The 19821-nt window shown below is 39.5% G+C and overlaps 2 protein-coding genes across 2 annotated transcripts in view; one reads left to right on the forward strand and one right to left on the reverse strand.

The window, feature by feature from the left end:
- LOC124610241 (protein sel-1 homolog 1-like) overlaps nt 1–4395 on the reverse strand; it is an 89629-nt gene extending 85234 nt beyond the window's left edge. Inside the window, exon 1 of the mRNA XM_047140142.1 lies at nt 3554–4395. Within this exon, the coding sequence (XP_046996098.1) occupies nt 3554–4004 (451 nt within the window). The 5' untranslated portion in view covers nt 4005–4395. The remainder of the gene's footprint in view (nt 1–3553) is intronic.
- A 240-nt stretch (nt 4396–4635) lies between these two features.
- LOC124610257 (4-trimethylaminobutyraldehyde dehydrogenase-like) overlaps nt 4636–19821 on the forward strand; it is a 150121-nt gene continuing 134935 nt past the window's right edge. Inside the window, exon 1 of the mRNA XM_047140143.1 lies at nt 4636–5288. Within this exon, the coding sequence (XP_046996099.1) occupies nt 5016–5288 (273 nt within the window). The 5' untranslated portion in view covers nt 4636–5015. The remainder of the gene's footprint in view (nt 5289–19821) is intronic.

Consider the following 19821-nt stretch of genomic DNA (forward strand, 5'->3'; position numbering starts at 1 on the left):
GATGTGCCATGTCCTCTGCGAGCTTCATATTGCAGCAGCGTTTGTTTTTAGGCTTATTGCATTTTCCCAATTGAGAAACTAACTACTTAAGAGTGTTTTCTGTCTGTATAATTACTTCCTATACACCAAATATCCTAAAGATATGAGGAGAAAATATAAAAATGCAGTAAATCAAGCAGGCAAAAAGGAATACAAACGCCTCAAAAATGAGATCAACGGGAAGAGCAAAATGGCTAAGCAGGGATGGCTAGAAGACAAATGTAAGGATGTAGAGGCTTATCTCACTAGGGGTAAGACAGATACTGCCTACAGGAAAATTAAAGAGACCTTTGGAGATAAGAGAACGACTTGTATGAATATCAACAGCTCAGATGGAAACCCAGTTCTAAGCAAAGAAGGGAAAGCAGAAAGGTGGAAGGAGTATATAGAGGGTCTATACAAGGGTGATGTACTTGAGAACAATATTATGGAAATGGAACAGGATGTAGATGAAGATGAAATGGGAGATATGATAATGTGTGAAGAGTTTGACAGAGTACTGAAAGACCCGAGTTGAAACAAGGCCCCGGGAGTAGACAACATTCCATTAGAACTACTGACGGCCTTGGGAGTGCCAGTCCTGACAAAACTCTACCATTTGGTGAGCAAGATAAATGAGACAGGGGAAATACCCCCAGACTTCAAGAAGAATATAACAATTCCAATCCCAAAGAAAGCAGGTGTTGACAGATGCAAAAAATTACCGAGCTATCAGTTTAATAAGTCACGGCTGCAAAATACTAACGTGAATTCTTTACAGACGAATGGAAAAAATAGTAGAAGCCGACCTTGGGGAAGATCAGTTTGGATTCCGTAGAAATGTTGGAACACTTGAGGCAATACTGACCCTACAGCTTACCTTAGAAGCTAGATTAAGGAAAGGCAAACCTACGTTTCTAGCATTTGTAGACTTGGAGAAAGCTTTTGACAATGTTGACTGGAATACTCTCTTTCAAATTCTGAAGGTGGCAGGGGTAAAATACAGGGAGCGAAAGGCTATTTACAATTTGTACAGAAACCAGATGGCAGTTATAAGAGTCGAGGGGTATCAAAGGGAAGCAGTGGTTGGGAAGGGAGTGAGACAGGGTTGTAGCCTCTCCCCGATGTTATTCGATCTGTATATTGAGCAAGCAGTGAAGGAAACAAAAGAAAAATTCCGAGTAGGTATTAAAATCCATGGAGAAGAAATAAAAATGTTGAGGTTCGCCGATGACATTGTAATTCTGTCAGAGACAGCAAAAGACTTGGATGAGCAGTTGAACGGAATGGATAGTGTCTTGAAGGGAGGATATAAGATGAACATCAACAAAAGCAAAATGAGGATAATGGAATGTAGTCGAATTAAGTCGGGTGATGCTGCCGGAATTAGATTAGGAAATAAGACACTTAAAGCAGTGAAGGGGTTTTGCTATTTGGGGAGCAAAACAATCGATGATGGTCGAAGTAGAGAGGATATAAAATGTAGACTGGCAATGGGAAGGAAAGTGTTTCTGAAGAAGAGAAATTTGTTAACATTGAGTATAGATTTAAGTGTTAGGAAGTCGTTTCTGAAAGTATTTGTATGGTATGTAGCCATGTATGGAAGTGATACATGGACGATAAATAGCTTAGACAAGAAGAGAATAGAAGCTTTCGAAATGTGGTGCTACAGAAGAATGCTGAAGATTAGATGGGTAGATCACATAACTAATGAGGAGGTGTTGAATAGGATTGGGGAGAAGAGAAGTTTGTGGCACAACTTGACTAGAAGAAGGGATCGGTTGGTAGGACATGTTCTGAGGCATCAAGGGATCACCAATTTAGTATTGGAGGGCAGCATGGAGGGTAAAAATCGTAGAGGGAGACCAAGAGATGAGTACACCAAGCAGATTCAGAAGGATGTAGGTTGCAGTAGGTACTGGGAGATGAAGAAGCTTGCGCAGGATAGAGTAGCATGGAGAGCTGCATCAAACCAGTCTCAGGACTGAAGACTGCAACAACAACAACAACATGAGGAAACAGCATTGTTGTCTTCCTTCCACAATGCTAAACCACGACACTTATAACCATGAACACAAAGGTATGTTTCAAAACGGCATAGTTCCCCTGTGAGTTTTAACCAATCCATAACATAATTTTCACCAGGAGTCCAGCATGGTACAAAGGACAGCTTGCATGAAATTTGGAAAGGAGGAAAGAGATGCTAACAGAACTGAGTCTGCAAAAATTAGTTATAAACAGTGCTTGGATAGCTCAATTGACAAGGGCACAGCCCCCAAAATTCAGGTTCCACCTTTAAATTCCAATCCAGTAGGCTACCCAATTTTATCTGCCAGGGCACTAAAAGGTAAAAAAATTGACATTTGTAAAACATATCAGTTTTTCACACAATAGGCCACAACAAAAATTTGCATTAGCGACCAATCAAAATAAAGTATTTTAAAAGGCACTCTGTGAGGAACCTGCGACCACATCAAGATGTATGTGATGGAATGAGGCTTCAAACTGAGAATTTTTACTTCATGGGCAATGTTCCTATTGTCTGAAGTACCCAGTGTGTTTTCATTTTTGAGAAGTATGAGACAGGCATTGACAGACTGGAGCTTCGTGTTGGGCAATACAGCATTTTCTGAGTCTGTTTCATAACATGGTTACCTGTGAAAGGTGAGTACCAGAGTTCAAGTCTAGTCTGAAGTGTGAAACTGACTTCCAAAATCTTGGCTATTTTGGCACACATCCATAGCATGGGCATGACAAATTAAGATGGAAGGTGACAGCTTGGGTGAAAGTTGTTGAAGTAAACAAATGTGAAATTGGCAATGGTTGTTTTTAAGGATTTTAGTAGTACAACCACAAGCCCAAAATCATAGTTGGATGACATTGCTCCACATCTAATAATTGTACTCATGATTATGCCTCAATTGTGATCCCTACTTTATAACTAGTTCCACCACTTAGAATTTTACATAAGACTTTTTGTTGCCAGTATCTGCACCCTATTTAACACTCTTATTTATGCATAGTTACTGTCATATGATAAATTTGGAAATGTAATATTCCTGGATTGAGAAATCTCTTAAGTATTTTGTTGCATTTTATGTAGGCCTGCAAATACCACACTTTCACAAAATAAATAAATGAAATAATTATCGTTACAAGACACACTCCACTGCGGAAAGAAACACCCTCCTCTGTCAGACTTTCAGACACACATTTCACATGTTACTTGGTAAGCATGTCCTCATACATTGTCCTCATTCAAATCACATCACATTATAAGAAACCATATGTAACGCAAACGATGATTGTAACATGGACATATGATAAAGATACCAGAATACGCAACACAGTAAATGAAACCAGTAATAACACTGCATGCACTTGATACAAATATTAAAGCCTTATTTAAAAGCGTCATTATATCCACCTGTAAAATGAATGAATGTACTCTCCACTTTAACTGCATGAAGTTTGTTTGAAAACAAAGTTCATTGATATGGAAATGTTATGAAATGTTTAAAAACCCAACACAAACCTTCCTTTTCTTCTGGGGTCAATTCCCTTAACGGTGTTGTATGTAACGGCAGTGGGCTCTCTTCTTCTACTGGCTTTTCGTCTTGTTCGTCCTCTGAATGATCTTTACGTATGTTGCCAAGCTTCGAGATCATTTTCTGCAGGAAGTATTTTGATTCCTCTGAAAGACCATCATTTTCACTTTCTTCTTCAGTCTCAGTCCACTTCCCCTCATCTGACTTTGACAGATCAGGTGCAGGAACGATTTTAATTGCACTAGACCGCAGGTCATCCTCGTCCTTTCTGACATGTTTATTCACTTCATTGTTACTGTCGTCTTCGTCTCTAAACCTCTGTCTTTCCCCAGTCTTTTCACTTTCACTTGAATGTTTGAACCTATGTTTTCCTTCCTCTGCACATATTTCCATTACTAAAAGTATGAGTGCAAAATGTATTACTAATTTCGATCGCATTTTTATTCCTAAAGCAAAACATAAACATTAAAGCCGCAAAAAATAACTACAACGTAATAGGCAAACAAAATTCAACCACAACACATCACCCTTCTTCTACATTTAAATCGGCACCTATCGATAAGCTAATGTCAACTAATTCACCGCTAGCTGTTAATATAACCCCAGTCGACGTTTGCTTGCCCATTCCTAGATATCGACACTTTTCATTTTAGGTTGTTTTCTTGTGTATGCCGAAAATATTGTCAGACCTGACCAAAATTTTCACACCTTCTGGCCAAAACACTTAGAGCTTCTGGAATGGGAACACGTAGCCCATCCCGACGTAAACACGTCGTTATCTTTCGGGTACCACTATACTAGCTCTAAAAACACTATAGGCGTACGTCGCAGTGGTGGGGGGGACATCGTGACATTTTTCGAGTACATTGTCAGTTGTACCAACACGAATGGAACTTTCGCGATAATACTGTAAATACCTAAAAAGTTATAACAAATTGAAGCAAAGTAAACACATTGACAGTACAGAAGTCCGACAGTAAAACTGTCCAGATATGAATATATTTTTCGGTTTCAGAGCAAACCATGGCTGCTGTTTGTAAATACCCAGCTTTCTTAATATAAAAATTGTACTGCTTGCTAGTTCAAACAAGAGTCAAGAAAGAGGCTCTATTAATTCATTAGTAAATTTTGACAGTTTTACACAATTTTGTGTTAACAGTTGTATCATCCGTCAGTGACACAAGTTTATAAACAAGTGCGCCACGCATTCGCTTGGATGAGGAATGGTGAAGTCAGACGTTTACATGTTAATATGGGAAAGTAGACTGTTGAATATGCGAAATATACATGTGTCATTGAAATATGTGAAGACCACTTTATTTGTAGGTGGCACATGTAACATAAACTGATGCCCTCGTTATTGTCATGAAGTTGTAGTACGCTGTAGCCGCCAGTGCATGTGTGCAGTAGCCTAATCTACTTGGAAGGGACGATTCCCAACGAATCAGAATGTTACTAAAACAAGTATTCATCGGCAGGAAACATCCACTATCAACTTATAATTGCGGGCTTGTTATGTTTCCGAGTCGACGCCTTACATCAGCTACTGGACCATTTAATTTCGTGGGTGGTAAAAGAGTTGAACCGGTAGATAGGTTATGTGACACCATTGTAATAAATCCAGCAAAGGGTGAAGAACTGTGCCATGTACCTTCATCCGGAAAACTTGAAGTTGCACGTGCCGTCTCCGCAGCGAAGGAAGCTTTCAAAACGTGGAGCCAAGTACGATTTTTTTTTTTAACACAAGTGTTACTACATACATGGTTTGCAGTTGGTGAAGGCGTACGAGTATTTGTTTTAACTCCCTGCCCGGCCATTATAGCTCCCTAGCCAGGGAGCATCAAAGCGGACCAACAGAAATGATTAGAAGAAATATGCTGAGAGCTGTACATCGTGATTATCATCTTTTTTACCAAATCTTAACTGTCTGATATTGGCGACCGAACAAATTAGAAAACTATTGTATTATTCCAACCGTTAGTGTTACCATTTTTGCAGCTCATTTCCTTATAGATTTCACGGTACATCGCATTCCAGTAATATAATGATATGTGCAGTGACCAGAAAATATGTCATTTACTTGACAGGTAGATATGCAACAGAACAGTAGTTCCCCTGCCCATTTCCACAAAGCTGGTAAAAGGTTTCATGACACCCCAGTTCTCCCTTATTGTTAAATTGTGAGTGGATCATGAATCCTTAATTATGAATGGAGATAAAATAAACAGTACATGTCATATTTATAAGATGGGGTAGTATTATAGTTCTTAGGAAATTTCTGATAAGAATGCAAAGCATAGTTCTTGGATAATCAGTAGCCATCATATGCCTGAATGATAGCAAGAGAGTTATTAATTTCAAAAGCTAGGAAACCAGATGGGATTGAATCCTTAAAGCAAATAAACAACTGCTTGTTAACTCACTGAAAATCATCCGTAAGTTCATGCATAAAAAACCTCTGATAAGTCCCTAAAATTTACGTTTGTTACTCATGTTGCATTTTTGAGCTTCACTATCTTCAGATGAGATTCTTTGATTTTATATTGGCCACATAGCTCCCTGGAATACAAAACTGATAAATGTTCTGCAATTTTTCATTTGTTGCATGCAATATCTGCATTGGTTTCCATACTCTGCAAACCGGTGTAATGTGCAAGGCAGTCTAGTTCCGTTCCCAGTCCCCAGTGCTATGCTAATGAACTTGAAACCAAAAATGTCAAGGTAAGATGGAGCAAGGGGTCTGAATCATATCACAACTGGCTCGGAGTTCATTGCTTCTTTTGCATACACGAATATTTGTAAAACTCTGTGTAGTCTCTTGTTGTTTTCTAAAGTGATTTAGTAAAATGCAATGCTGATTCCATTTTTAATGTTCAAAATACTTTATAATCCAAAAGAAATTATTTCCCAAAAATATCTCCAACAAATTTGAATGTTTCTCATCAAACATATGCATAAATTGATGTCTTCTTCCCTTGTGATCAGACAACAATTGATAAGATTGTATGCAAATCAAAGATGGGCATATCTGTAGGTCCAGTATTATTCTGTGCTAAAAGTAACTAACCTGCTTCTCTTGCCAGTGTTGTTGCTGCTGCTGTTGTTGTGACTTCTTCTTCTTCTCCTTCTTCTTCTTCTCCTTCATCTTCAGTCTAGAGAGGGGTTTGATTCATCCATCCACACTTCTCAGTGCTTACTGTACTCATGCCTGAATCCTCGTATACAATTTTTATCCCTCGGCCTTCCTTCCATTATCAATTTGATTATTCCTTGATGTCTCAGGATGTGGTGTATCAAATAATCCTGTCCTTTAGTCAAGTTGTGCAATAAATGTCTTTCTCCCCAATTTGAATCAGTACCTCCTCATTAGTTATTCAGTCTACCCATCTAATCTTCAGCATTCTTCTGTAGCACCACATTTCAAAAGTTTCTATTATCTCCTTGTCTGAACCACTTATTGTCCATGTTTCGCTTCCATACAAGGCTACACTCCAGACAAGTACTTCTAGAAAAGAGTTCATGACACTTAAATTGATATTAATTGTTGACAAATTATACTTTTTAAAAAATATTATTCTTAACATTGCTGGCATGCAATTTATGTCCTCTCTACTTTGGCTGTCATCACTAGTTTTGCTGCTCGAATAGCAAAAACCATCTACTGTTGTTAGTGTCTCGTTTCCTAATCTAATTCCCTCAGTATCACATGATTTAATTTGATTACATTCCTTTATTATCTTACTTCGTTGATATTCATCTTATAACCTCATTTCATGACACTACCTATTCTATACAATTGCATTTCCAAGCCCTTTGCTGTCTCTGACAGAGCTACAATGTTATTGGAAAAGCTCAAAAGTCTCTAAGTTTTGTTTAGACAGCATGTATCTTTCCCCTGGTCATGAATGTTTTGATAGTGTTGTATTCGTCCTCTAGCCTCTAGGTTTTGTGAGAAAGCATTATGCTTAGTATGTCATTCAAGGAATTAATTGTCTGGCTTGTACTCCTATTTGCTTGTTAAAATTTGCTTCAGATAACATAGTGGTCTGTACATCAGCCAGTGCTGGTTCCTGCAAATACCACCAGCACGATATCTGTATGTGCTACACACGAATTTAGGTTCTTTCGCATTCTTCACTGTCTACAGATGTAAATCATTAGGTTCTTAGGCTCACGTCACGGATTGTCATAGAACAAACAATGACTTCATTCTACATGTCTCCATCCAGCATGTTATCTGCCTTTTATCCCTAAGCACTATAGTGATATGTGCAACAGTGACCTCAATACATTGAGGCTATCATTGTAAAAGCAGTTTGAGCTGACACTGTTGCATCATTTTACTGTTAGCAATCGAGCAATAGTTGAGCTGCATCCTGCCTTCTGTATCAGTGAGTCGAGAGCAAGAAGTAATGATAGTATGTGATTGTGGTTGTTTATGGATGCTTTTATCCTGGTGTTTATTGAATACTCACTTTTGTTTGAGTGTCCACATTTGGGAAAAAAACTTTTTTGGAGCAATCTAATGGTATTTGATATCTTGCACTGTAACTGTCAGGATTTAAACCTATAAATGGGTAGCCATGTAATTTATTTTGACAAAACTTGTTGCTAACATATATCACAAGATGCACCCATATTAAAATGAACACAAGTACTGAGCACTGATAGTTCTGGACTTTGAGTAGTTGAGGAATGCCCAATTATCAGTCATCGTGCTTATCTGATGTGCCAAGCCGAGTAAGACGTGCCTTTTTTCCTCTTTATGTTGTAACACTTATTTATTGTGCTCCAAGAGTGTTATGTTGGTTTTCCTTACACAATGATGACCAATATCTTGCTCCATCTCTATTCCAATCAGCTAATTCTTAACCCCTAACTGAAAAGTAAAAATAGCAGTAAATAACTGGAGTTCTTATGTGTGCACGTTCTTATGTAAGAAAAAATGAACACTAACGACTCCAGTGGGAAAATCAGACTTCCAAAAATACACCTTTAATTATTTGCCTGTAAAATCTGCCTCATGTACCGACCTACCACCACCTACTCCAGCAGTACTACTGGTAACTGAAGGGTTGGGTTCTTTGGGGAAGGAGACCAGACATCGAGGTCATCGGTCTCATCGGATTAGGAAAGGATGGGGAAGGAAGTCGGCCATGCCCTTTCAAAGGAACCATCTCGGCATTTGCCTGGAGCGATTTAGGGAAATCACGGAAAACCTAAATCAGGATGGCCGGACGTGGGATTGAACCGTCGTCCTCCCGATTGCGAGTCCAGTGTCTAACCACTGCGCCACCTCGCTCGGTGTGGTAACTGGAGGCAGTGCACTGTGTGAAATCACACATTTCCTGTTAACAATCCCCCCTACACCATTTTTTCTTCTTTTCTGTTCTACATTGCTAACTCTTTTTAACCGTTAGTATATTTCATTAAAAATTACTTACTGTATTTCTTTCCAATTTCTTTATCTTCATCTTTCTCTGTCTGTTGCTCTTATTTCCCCCATCTTTTCTCATTACCTTCTACCTCTTAGTCACCATGGTCATTCCACTTCTCATTTCTCTTCTTCTTACACATCTTTACTTCTAATTCTGCCCTACTGCCCCTGGGCTGAAGTGGCTACATACTTACCAGTTCTTTTACCCCCAATATCTTATGTATCCCCCTTCTCTTTATCTTCTCTTTCCCTGCAACAGGTGTACCCTTCTCAACTTCAGGTTCCAAATGACCTGCATCTTCTTAGCTCTCCCAAACCCATATTTTAATTCTACCTGAAGAAGGAACTAGCAATTCCAAAAGCTTAATAATAGTTTTTCCTACTTTTCAATGTGCCCAACACCAGTACTTCCTGAAGGCAGGTAATGGTGTGCCATTCTGTCACCATGAAAATTTACAAATTATTGGATACACATATGTCTAAAAGTTGAGTATAACTGTATGGGTTAGCTAAAATAGAATTATAGGTTAGTAGGTTGCTCATGGTTAATATTTTTCAGACCACTGATGGTGTTTGGTGCTAATAAAAGCAAAATGTGCTTCATGTAAATTAGAATCAAAGCAAGATTTCAAGTGTGCACTCCCTCTAGATTCCCCCCCCCCCCTCCCCCCCCCCCCCCCACACACGCACATACATGCAAATAACCACTACCACCAGTAGGGTGTTAGCGGTACTTAGAAAGGATAGTAAAGTATAAACCTGTACAGTCTGTAAATAGTATGACAGTGATAAAATATGCAGAGGTAGGAACCTTGAGAGCCATGTAATCATGTTTGGATTCAGGTTTCAATTATGGGGGGAAATCAGTTTTTCTTCTCCCCCCCCCCCCCCCCCCTACCCCCACCCCCAATTATTTATCATCATCCTTACATTTAATGTGCCACAGCTGCTTAAGATTTTAATAGTAATAACAATAATATTTTTTATTCGTTTGGCATAATAATATTGTAATTTGCTTATATCAATTGTTAGTACTGTGATTTTCACTTTTGAGGCAGATGGTTCATAGCAGCCCCCCCCCCCCCCCCCCCCCCCTCTCTCTCTCTCTCTCTCTCTCTCTCTCTCTCTCTCTCTCTCTCTCTCTCTCTCTCTCTCTCTCTCTCTCTCCTGGATCTGCACCTACGAGTAATGATGTGGGAATGTCATGTGGTTTCACACAGATGTTACGAGGAGGCTGACAGAAGTGGTATGAGAAGTTTGTTGGGGAAAGATGATCTTATTTCAGAGTGTGAATTGAGAAAGTCATAGCTATGTGTCCTGCAGTGGTAGGCACATACAATAAATTATGATTTCCAAGTAATGTGTAAGTAATAATTCATTGGCACAACACATATAAGAGCAAGATGAACATAATGTAGATTCTGATAAACATAACTAAAGGATTTTCCTGGTCTGATAGAAATATGCCTCAGAATGTGAAAACATTTTGTTGGTGCCCAGCTACATAGGGAGAAATGATCATCGTAGTAAAATAAGAGAAATCAGAGCTCGCATGGAAAGATTTAAGTGTTCGTTATTCCCACACGCTCTTAGAGAGTCAAACGGTTGAAAATTAGCTTGAAGCTGATTCGGTGAATCCACTGCCAGGCACTTAATTGTGAACTGCAGAATAATAATGTAGATGTATAAGTTGAAGTCCATCATGACATAAGTCGTGACAGTCACTCCTAGGTGCAGTTCACAATCTAAGTTCCACAGGAGAATACCTGTTCACAGTTTATTGTCCACAGGAGTATACCAATCTTGGGACACCAAGTCCATAGAAGGCCAGTGTCAGAAGAAACAAAGGCTCTAAAAGTGGTGGCTGGCAGCTCAGTGTGCCTGCCGTTGAGTATCATTCATTGTGGCTGCTGGAGCAGCATCACAGCACAGTGTAGATCTAGAGACAGAGCTCAACTGGACAGAGCTGGTGAGCTCGGAGAGACAAAGCTGCTGGGCACAGCTGATGTGAGCTGCCTGCCAGCAATCAGGGAGCATCTTAAGTATACAGCTGGCTGAAGGATACCCTTGCGGTGCTCGGTGAGCACATGACTAACCGATGTGACATAGTGGCCGCTGTTGTAGAGATACACATGCTGCTAGTGGTAAGGCTGCCACATTTGGTGGCACCTACTGAAGATTGGCTTGCCAGCACTCATTCTTACATCATTACCAGTAATATTGCTATACACGTGGCGCGTGCATGGGCCAGTGTTTGATGACTGACCTATCATGTGTACTGTCTCCGGCAGAAAACGTGCAGCACTGATGCATGACCCCGTGCTGGTCACAGGTGTAGTGCCATTTTCTATAGTGGCAGGTAAATAGCAGGAATATAATAGAGATGTTAGAGGCCTGAACAATGGTGGGAGGGGGGTATTGTATTTCTGAGTTTTTTGAAAATGGAAGTTGTATTTGTTGAAGGGTGAAAGGAGAGACTGCCAGGGAGATCTGAGTGTAGAAAAGATTGGATTGGATTGTTTGGGGGAAGAGACCAAACAGTAGTGTAGAAAAGATTTGTGGGGTAGATGCAGGAGAGAAAAGCTGGGAGAAGTGATTGGTACGGGTGTTGAAGGATTCATTGTTGGAGCAGTATGTTTTCCATGGATGTCTAATGTGTAGGGAAGGGAGTGTTTGATGTGAAAGGAATGGCAGCTGTCCAGATGGAGATGTTATTGGTTGTTGGCTGGTTATATGGACTGAGATTTGGATGTGAGCTTCAGTGAGATGGAAGTCATGGAAGGTGGCCTTGTATCTGAAATAGGACCAGGAGAATTTGAGTTGAAACAAGGGATTAAGCTGCAACAGTATGTGGAGGAGTTCCTCTCCACTGTAATAAGCCAGAGCTTGCAGGTTCTAGTTGTTCAGCACTACCTCTTCCATGCGACCGATGAAAAGATTGGCATAGGACAGGACCATGATGATTCCCACAGCAGTTCCTTTGATTTATTTGTGGATTTGTCCCTTGAAAGCAAAGCAGCTATCAGTAAGGATTAGTGGTCAGGGTGAAAATAAATGAGTTTTTAGGGAAACTTTCAGGTGGCAGAGACAGTGAATTGGGGCTGAGAGGCTACACATGTGTACACTGATCAGCCAGAACACTACAACCACCTACTGAATAGCTTTGGCACGGATAACAGTAGTAACATATTGTAGCAGGAAAGCAGTGAGGCCTTGGTATGTCGCTGGAGAGAGTTGGCACCACAGCTGCACGCACAAGTCACCTAATTCCAGTAAAATCTGGGAAGAGGGGTGATGAGCTCTGATGCCACATTCAATCACATCCCAGACATGTTCCACTCGGTTTTGCTACTATGCTCCTCAAACAACTCCTTCACACTTCTGGCCTTGTCACATGGCGCATTATCTTGTTGAAAAATGTCACTCCTGTCAGGAAACATGATCGTCACAAAGGGGTGTATGTGGTCTGCAACCAGTGTACCGTACACTTTGGCCGCCATGGTTTCTTGCACGAGCACCACTGGACCCAAGAATGCCCACATGAGTATTCACCCGAGCATAATGGAGCCGTTGCCAGTTTGTCTCCATACTACAGTACTGGTATCAAGGAGCTGTTCCCCAGGAAGACGATATATTCATGCCCTCCCATCAGCATGTTCAAGAAGGTATTATGATTCATCAGATGTATAATTCTCTGCCACTGTGACAGTGTTGAGTGCAGATTGTCACATGCTCATTTCAGTGACAGTTGCCAATGTTGTGGTGTTAACCTTGGAACAGGCATGGGTCGTCGGCTGTGGAGGCCCATTGTTAGGTGCGTTCGGTGGACTGTGTGTTCAGTTACACTTGCACTTGGCCCAGCATTAAAGTCTGATGTCAGTTCTACCACAGTTCGCCACCTGTCCTGTTTTACCAGCCTGCCCAGCACATGACGTCCAACATCTGTAATGAGGGGTGACGTCCAACCCCACGACTTCTGGATGTGGTTTCACCTTGGTTTTGCAACGTGTTAAAGACACTCACCACAGCACTCCTTGAACACTTGATAAGTCGTGCAGTTTCCAAAATGCTCATGCTGAGTCTCCAGACCATCACACTCTTCTCTCAGTCAAACTCAGGTAGATTTCACGCCTTCCCCATTGTACACATTGGTAGCATGCTCATTGATATTACATCCGTTGTGTGAGTGTCTTATTAGTAGTCATTCCTCACCAGGTGATGCTACTACCATGTGGACAGCTATTTATTTATGGTGGATTGGTGGTCATAATGCTCTACTGATCATTGTTTGGGATGTTAGTATAGGAAGAGGTTGCATGCATAGTGACAAAGAGAATTCGAGATGGGAGAGGGGTTGGAACAGATTTGAGATGTTCCAAGAAGTGGATGTGAATTTTATGAAGAAAGAGTTGCAGAGCTAGTCTACCAGGGGTGAGAAGTGTTTGTAGAGGCATTAATGCCTATTAAATGAGACAGTTATGATTATTATTTTTGTGTATTTTGGGAAGTAAGTGTATTGTAGGGACACACAGTTCAGGGGGTTAAGGAGTTCTATGGAGGCAGCTGCGATTCCTTATTGGGAGACTATGGTTTTTAGCATTTTCTGCTGCTCACTGTGGATAGAAAGAGTGGTATTGTTGGGAACAGTTTAACATATTGAATTACACTTGAGCTGGATGAGCCTCTCAGCTACATACCCGCAAACACCTCACAGTCATTACAATAATAGTGGAACCTATGTCCGTAAGGAGGATGATGGTACAGTGGTCTGTTATGAGGTTGTTAATAGCTCACACTTCTGGACGTTTATCTTTGGGGAAATTAAAATGAGAGGTCTACAGAAGAACACCAGTAATTCCCAAAGACATGAAATGCTGTTATAACATGACCTTGTGTTGCAATAAGTGCTGATTAAAGTTGATACATGGTACTGTCGGCCTGGGACGTATCAGTCCTCAAGATCAACATTTTGAGCAGTTATGTGATGCACATAATACTAAATACTAGAATCGTACCTGAGTTACACATTTGTTTTCATTTACTACAATAGGGCAGACATTTATAAGATCTCTTCTCTTGCTAGAGGGATCATGGTTATCAGCATTGTTATCTTGTTACTGTCTGATCAAATTTTGCATGCATTGTCATTAAAATTCTCTTCAAAGGCTCTTTCCATTGCTACAGGAATAAGTATGTAGTTCCATTTTTAAAAAAGATTTTTTTCAGTGTTATAATTTGGTAGCTACAAAACTAAGAATTACTTGCATATGTCAGAAAATTCATCACATTGGCAGCTATAACTTAGCTGACACTGCATATTGATATATTTAAATGATTAATGGAAAATCTCATACAAAGATGTGAAACAAATACGAACAAAGAGATAGAGGGGCTGGCCAGTACTTACCTCAGCTCAGTACAGCCGATAGATACACATAAAATAGAACCGAACGTAAATTTTCGGTTCTGTTTTATGTGTATCTATCGGCTGTACTGAGCTGAGGTAAGTACTGGCCAGCCCCTCTATCTCTTTGTTAGTATTGATATATTTACACAGTCTAGAAATATTTGAGGTGACCTGTGTGGTAATGAAAGAACATATACACATAATGACAAGTACACCAACAGAAAAGAAGTAGTCAACTTAAAACATTGAAACTTTTGGCACTGCAGCAGAACGCTTGTCTAGTGATAGTGTAAAATGGTCTGGACCACTACATAATTCAAGTATATTGAACTTCAGCTAATAACTCCTTATAAGAATCCTACAACTGCAGAACGAAAGGCTTCAATCATATGCATCACAATGTTATTTCTTAGAATTAAGCTTTTTTTTTTTTTTTTTTTCTACTAGTGAAAAAGCATTATCCAATACTCCAATAAAAAATAAAACTGACTGCAGAGAGAACTCGCTTGGTTATTCAGTCATAAATGTTTCTGCACAGTTTGGCTGAACACATTGATCACTAAGACTTCAAAACTTTGAATGTGGAGGAAGCTGGGGTGTGGAGCCAAATGAGGAAGGGGAAGCACACAATTGCAAGAATGATAACAGGCCTCTGGCTCTAAGCTGTTTGATATTTAAATAATATTTATTGTTGTTCTTAATTCCCTCTTCGTTACTTATAAAACAAAGTTTGACTTTCAGAACTTCCATTTTGCTCAAACATTCATATTTGTACTATTCAACAGTATTTTCAGAATTCAAAGCTAAGAAAATTATAAATAATCACAACATTACCTACAGACACATACAGAACAAATACACCTCTGTCCAAGGCCACTCTAGAAACCTGGCATCTCCAAAGTAGGCAGCTTATTGCTAACAATACTTGTAAGTTATAATAACTGTGGTTTTACACCTTAATTTAGTCAAAATATGTTGTAACAAAAGAGTAAAACATGCAGTTATGGAGGTGGTTTCTTCTTCAGTCTAGCTTCAGCTGTGCGGCTAATACCGGCGGAGGTTCGAGTCCTCCCTCGGGCATGGATGTGTGTGTTTGTCCTTAGGATAGTTTAGGTTAAGTAGTGTGTAAGCTTAGGGACTTATGACCTTAGTAGTAAAGTCCCATAAGATTTCACACACATTTGAACTTTTTTTTTCCTAGCTTCAGCTGCTGTTTACTCTTCTCTTCCCACACAATCAGGTTTTATGCATCACCAATCTCTATGTTTCATTTGGTCAGTCACTTACCCCCATATCCAGTATAATATTCACCAAGTTTTCTTTTCTATAACTTCTGGTGGCACACTCAGGGGTCTCCTCAGCCAAAACTTACCTCTGTCTCACTGGAAAGTAAATTTGCCAATGAAAACTTAGACGTATTAATATTGATGTAATAGACCTTGATAATGCAGAATTCATATGATTTTGTATGTCTGTTCATCACAATTTAATGAAGAAGTAACGTATTTTATTTCGTAATTTTGGATAGAGGATTACCATGTATTTACAGCAGACCCAGAAATGTTGTGTATGATGATTAGGGAATCTGTGACACTCAAAACATTCTATTGTGACTGCTACTATGTGACACTTTTAATCATAATATGAAGAAAGCAATGTACACATTTATCAAAATTTTAAGTTTCTGACAACAAAGTCTTTAAAGTTTGTATAGCAAATTCATCAGTTTAGGATTATTAGAAAGACGACATGAACATTGCAGTATCATATTAGAAATTTTACATGCCTGGAACTGCAGGGAGAGGTGGTGGTTATAGCTGTTCCACCCTCAGCATCTGCCTGAAAAAGTGGAAATGATGGTGTACCTGCTCTGCTGCTCGAAGCAGGAGTTGGTGTGTCAGGTTGGCCTGTAGCTCCACCTATTGTTCAAAGCAAACCTATTCTTTCTGAAAATGTTGCTGTTGCAGTGTTAAATGTTGCTACCAAAGTTTGGGAACTCTAGGTCCATGAGAGACGAGATACTGGCAGAAGTAAAGCTGTGAGTACTGGGTGTGAGTCGTGCTTCAGTAGCTCAGATGGTAGAGCACTTGCCCGCGAAAGGCAAAGGTCCCGAGTTTGAGTCTCGGTCGGGCACACAGTTTTAATCTGCCAGGAAGTTTCACTCTAGGTCCATGTTTACCTTCACTAAATGCATGCTAGTGTCAAGTCCTGTGCCCTTGAACTTTGGCTGAACACCTCCTGATTACTTTTGTGCACACTTGTTTGGTTCCTGTTTGCAAACTTGCAGTCTTTATTAATTTTCTACTAAACAACCACAAACAAGTTAATGTTCACGAGTGAGCAAACTTGGTGGAGGAATAATACCATTAAATCCTTGCAAAGTCATTACTAGCACAGCCATTAATAGCCTGATCAGCAGCACTTAGTCCAAAGCAGTAGAGGGCAGTCAGGTTCCAGTAGGATGCCACATGGGTGATGTCAACAGTCTTCACTCAACAGACAATGTGTCAGTGGAATTGCTTGGAAGACAATCTGGCTTCTAGATGGTGGGACCAGATGAGTCACCAGAATAGTAACCTATAATTATTTGCTGTGCCTTACAACATTTTTGACTTGATACTGTTGATATTTTTTATGGCAAAATCATTGTTTTCTGAAAAAAAAAATTTAAGAATGATGCTCCAGATTGAGTACAGCGGCTTGTCTTGTTTTCACTAGCATAATAGTTTTCTTACTTTTTGATTCTGGCAGTAATATTTTGCTTAAAATTACACTTTTACATTTTAAAAGTTCCACAGAGCCTGTTTGAAAGTCAGTTGTTTCTTCCATCAATGCAGGACATAAATTAGCAGCATGTCTCAAATCCCTCATAGAATGACATGTTTTGACTGTCTCTGGTTTTTGAGGATGTGTCTTGGTAAAGAAAGGAAGTTAATGTTCATATGTTAAATTGAGGTAATGTTTTTGCTGCAGTAGACAAGAAACTCAAACCCTCCAAGAGAGAAACCAGAGCTGCATGTAAGATGTTTTTGAGCGAGGCTCAGAATCAAGGGTAGGCAATTTGTTAATTTCAGTTAGCCCTCACTCATAGATTTAATAGAAAAAACTTTTAGAGGAAACCACAGCTCACTAATATACTTGTTCTCCAATTATACTGTCAGACATTGCAGGAGACTTTAATTTTCCAACAGTTGACAGGGATAATTACAGTTCGCTAAGCAGTGTGTGTTACAAGACATCTTGCACAACTATATTAAGTTCTGTTCATGGCAGAAACATTTTAGATCTAATGGCAGCAAATAAGTATGCCCTTATTAGTTTTTCTCACATGACATTCTGAAATCCATTGATCAAGGCAATGAGTTGAATGCTATATTTCTTCGCTTCACAGTGCCACATGAACACTTAACAGATGATCAATCCTACAGGGTATCAATTTGCTAGTGACCTGGCTGGCAACATTAATATTAACCTCAGAGTTTTTGCAGTCCATATAGTTACCTCTAATGAAGCACTATCTAAAAAATGTTGCACAAATATTTAGTAAGATGTGGATAAGGTTTCAAAACAGTGCAGAGGTTGGCAACTTGCTTTAAATATTCATAAATGTAAAATTGTACAGTACACATATCACAAAAATATATTATCCTATGACTGCAGTATCAGTGAGTCATTGGAGGCAGTCTAGTCATGAAGAAACCTGAGTATAACAGTTGTTATGGTATGAAATGGAATATTTATTTAACTGAATCGGAAACATTTACAATACTTGGTAATTACCATTACGATCAAATGAAAGAAAGAATTATTAAGTTACACTACTCTTAACAAAAATCTTATAACTTAAGCTGCACCCAGTGACATAAGCAAAAGACCTTCTGTGCAGGGCAGAGGGCATAGCTGACAATCCACTAAGTGCCCCATGGTCTGTGGTTTTCTGCTGTCGGAGTTGGTGATATCCACAGGGAAGTGCCATTTCTGGTGGTTACTCCTGGATCTTCCAACATCAGAATGAAAACAGTTGAGTAATCTCCACATGATACAATTCTGTTCATGTCCAGATGTGAGGGTTTCTGAAGGGAAATGTCAGGTAGAGTTATTCTCAAGTCAGTGACATGGAATGATTACTTAGTCACAAATGCAGGTACAACAAGTGTTAGAGTTTGATTTGTTGGTATGATACTGGGAAAGTGCAGTAGTCTGTGAAGGAGATCATTTACAAACCAGTAATGTGGCCAACCCCAGAATGAAATTAATTAAATGCACTGAAATGAAATTCATGAATTGCTAGGAATGCAATAATTGAAGATTCAACGTCCTGATATAGTATCAGTCCAAACTGTTCGGATGCGCTGAGCCTCTAATTATAACTGAAAATGTGTGCCGGACAGACTCAAACCTGGTTTTTGTGTGTATTACAAGCAGTCGCTGTAGCCATTGGGCTACCTGTGCTCAACTCCAGACTTGAATCAAACTTTCATTGTCACTGATGTTTCCAAGTATGGGTTCCGAGTGTTACTGCCATAACTTCTTCAATGGTGCATGTGGGAATAGAGTTATTGGAATACCACAGCTTACCCTGCCACGAAGGTTATATATGAAATGAAATGAATCAATCAAAAGGGGTGAAGTCAGTGCAAGTAGTATTCAGAAAACATAGATCTGGAAATATCAGTAAACATAACAGATTGAGGCAGTCCTGGAAGCATACACAGACAATATAATGGTTATGGTGACTGCTCGCAATAAGCAGAAAAATCAACAAATTTTCATGTGTCACTACAGATCCAACCTAGAATATCATTCAGCTGTGCAGAACTTATATAGAATAGGGCTAATAGGAAATACTGAACTTGCACCAAGAAGGTCAGCATGAGTGGTCACAGGGGTAGTGTCACAGAAAAGCTGAAAAATATGAAAGACAGTTGCTTGAAAATTAGACTATCTATGGCAGAAAAAGTTTACTTACTAAATTTCAAGAATCAGTGTTAAGTGGAAAATATACTACAGCCTTCTATATGTATCACTCCCATAGGCACTACAAACACCAGATTAGGCTTTCTACAAAGCATACAGAGGCATTTAAGCAATCATTCTTCCCACATCCTACATGAATATGGAACTGTAAGAAAAACTGTGTGGTAAATGGGAGTAGACACTGCTATTCACTTTGCAGTGATCTGTAGAGTATAGATGTAGATACCAACTAAAAAATAGTGGCTCATCAAATAGAGCATCCGAGTTTCCCAGCTAACCTCATCTCGTGAGGTGTGTCTCAATTTTAATGATAACACTCTGAGAGTCATTGACTCTAAAACTAATGATAGCAGGTAGCCTTGATAATCTAATGAAATTGTTGATAAATGTAGGAAGTGTTACTAACCTTGTGATGTATCAATTCTTACCACATA

The sequence above is a fragment of the Schistocerca americana genome, chromosome 1 (genome assembly GCF_021461395.2).
Source record: "Schistocerca americana isolate TAMUIC-IGC-003095 chromosome 1, iqSchAmer2.1, whole genome shotgun sequence".
In the NCBI taxonomy this organism is placed as follows: domain Eukaryota; kingdom Metazoa; phylum Arthropoda; class Insecta; order Orthoptera; family Acrididae; genus Schistocerca; species Schistocerca americana.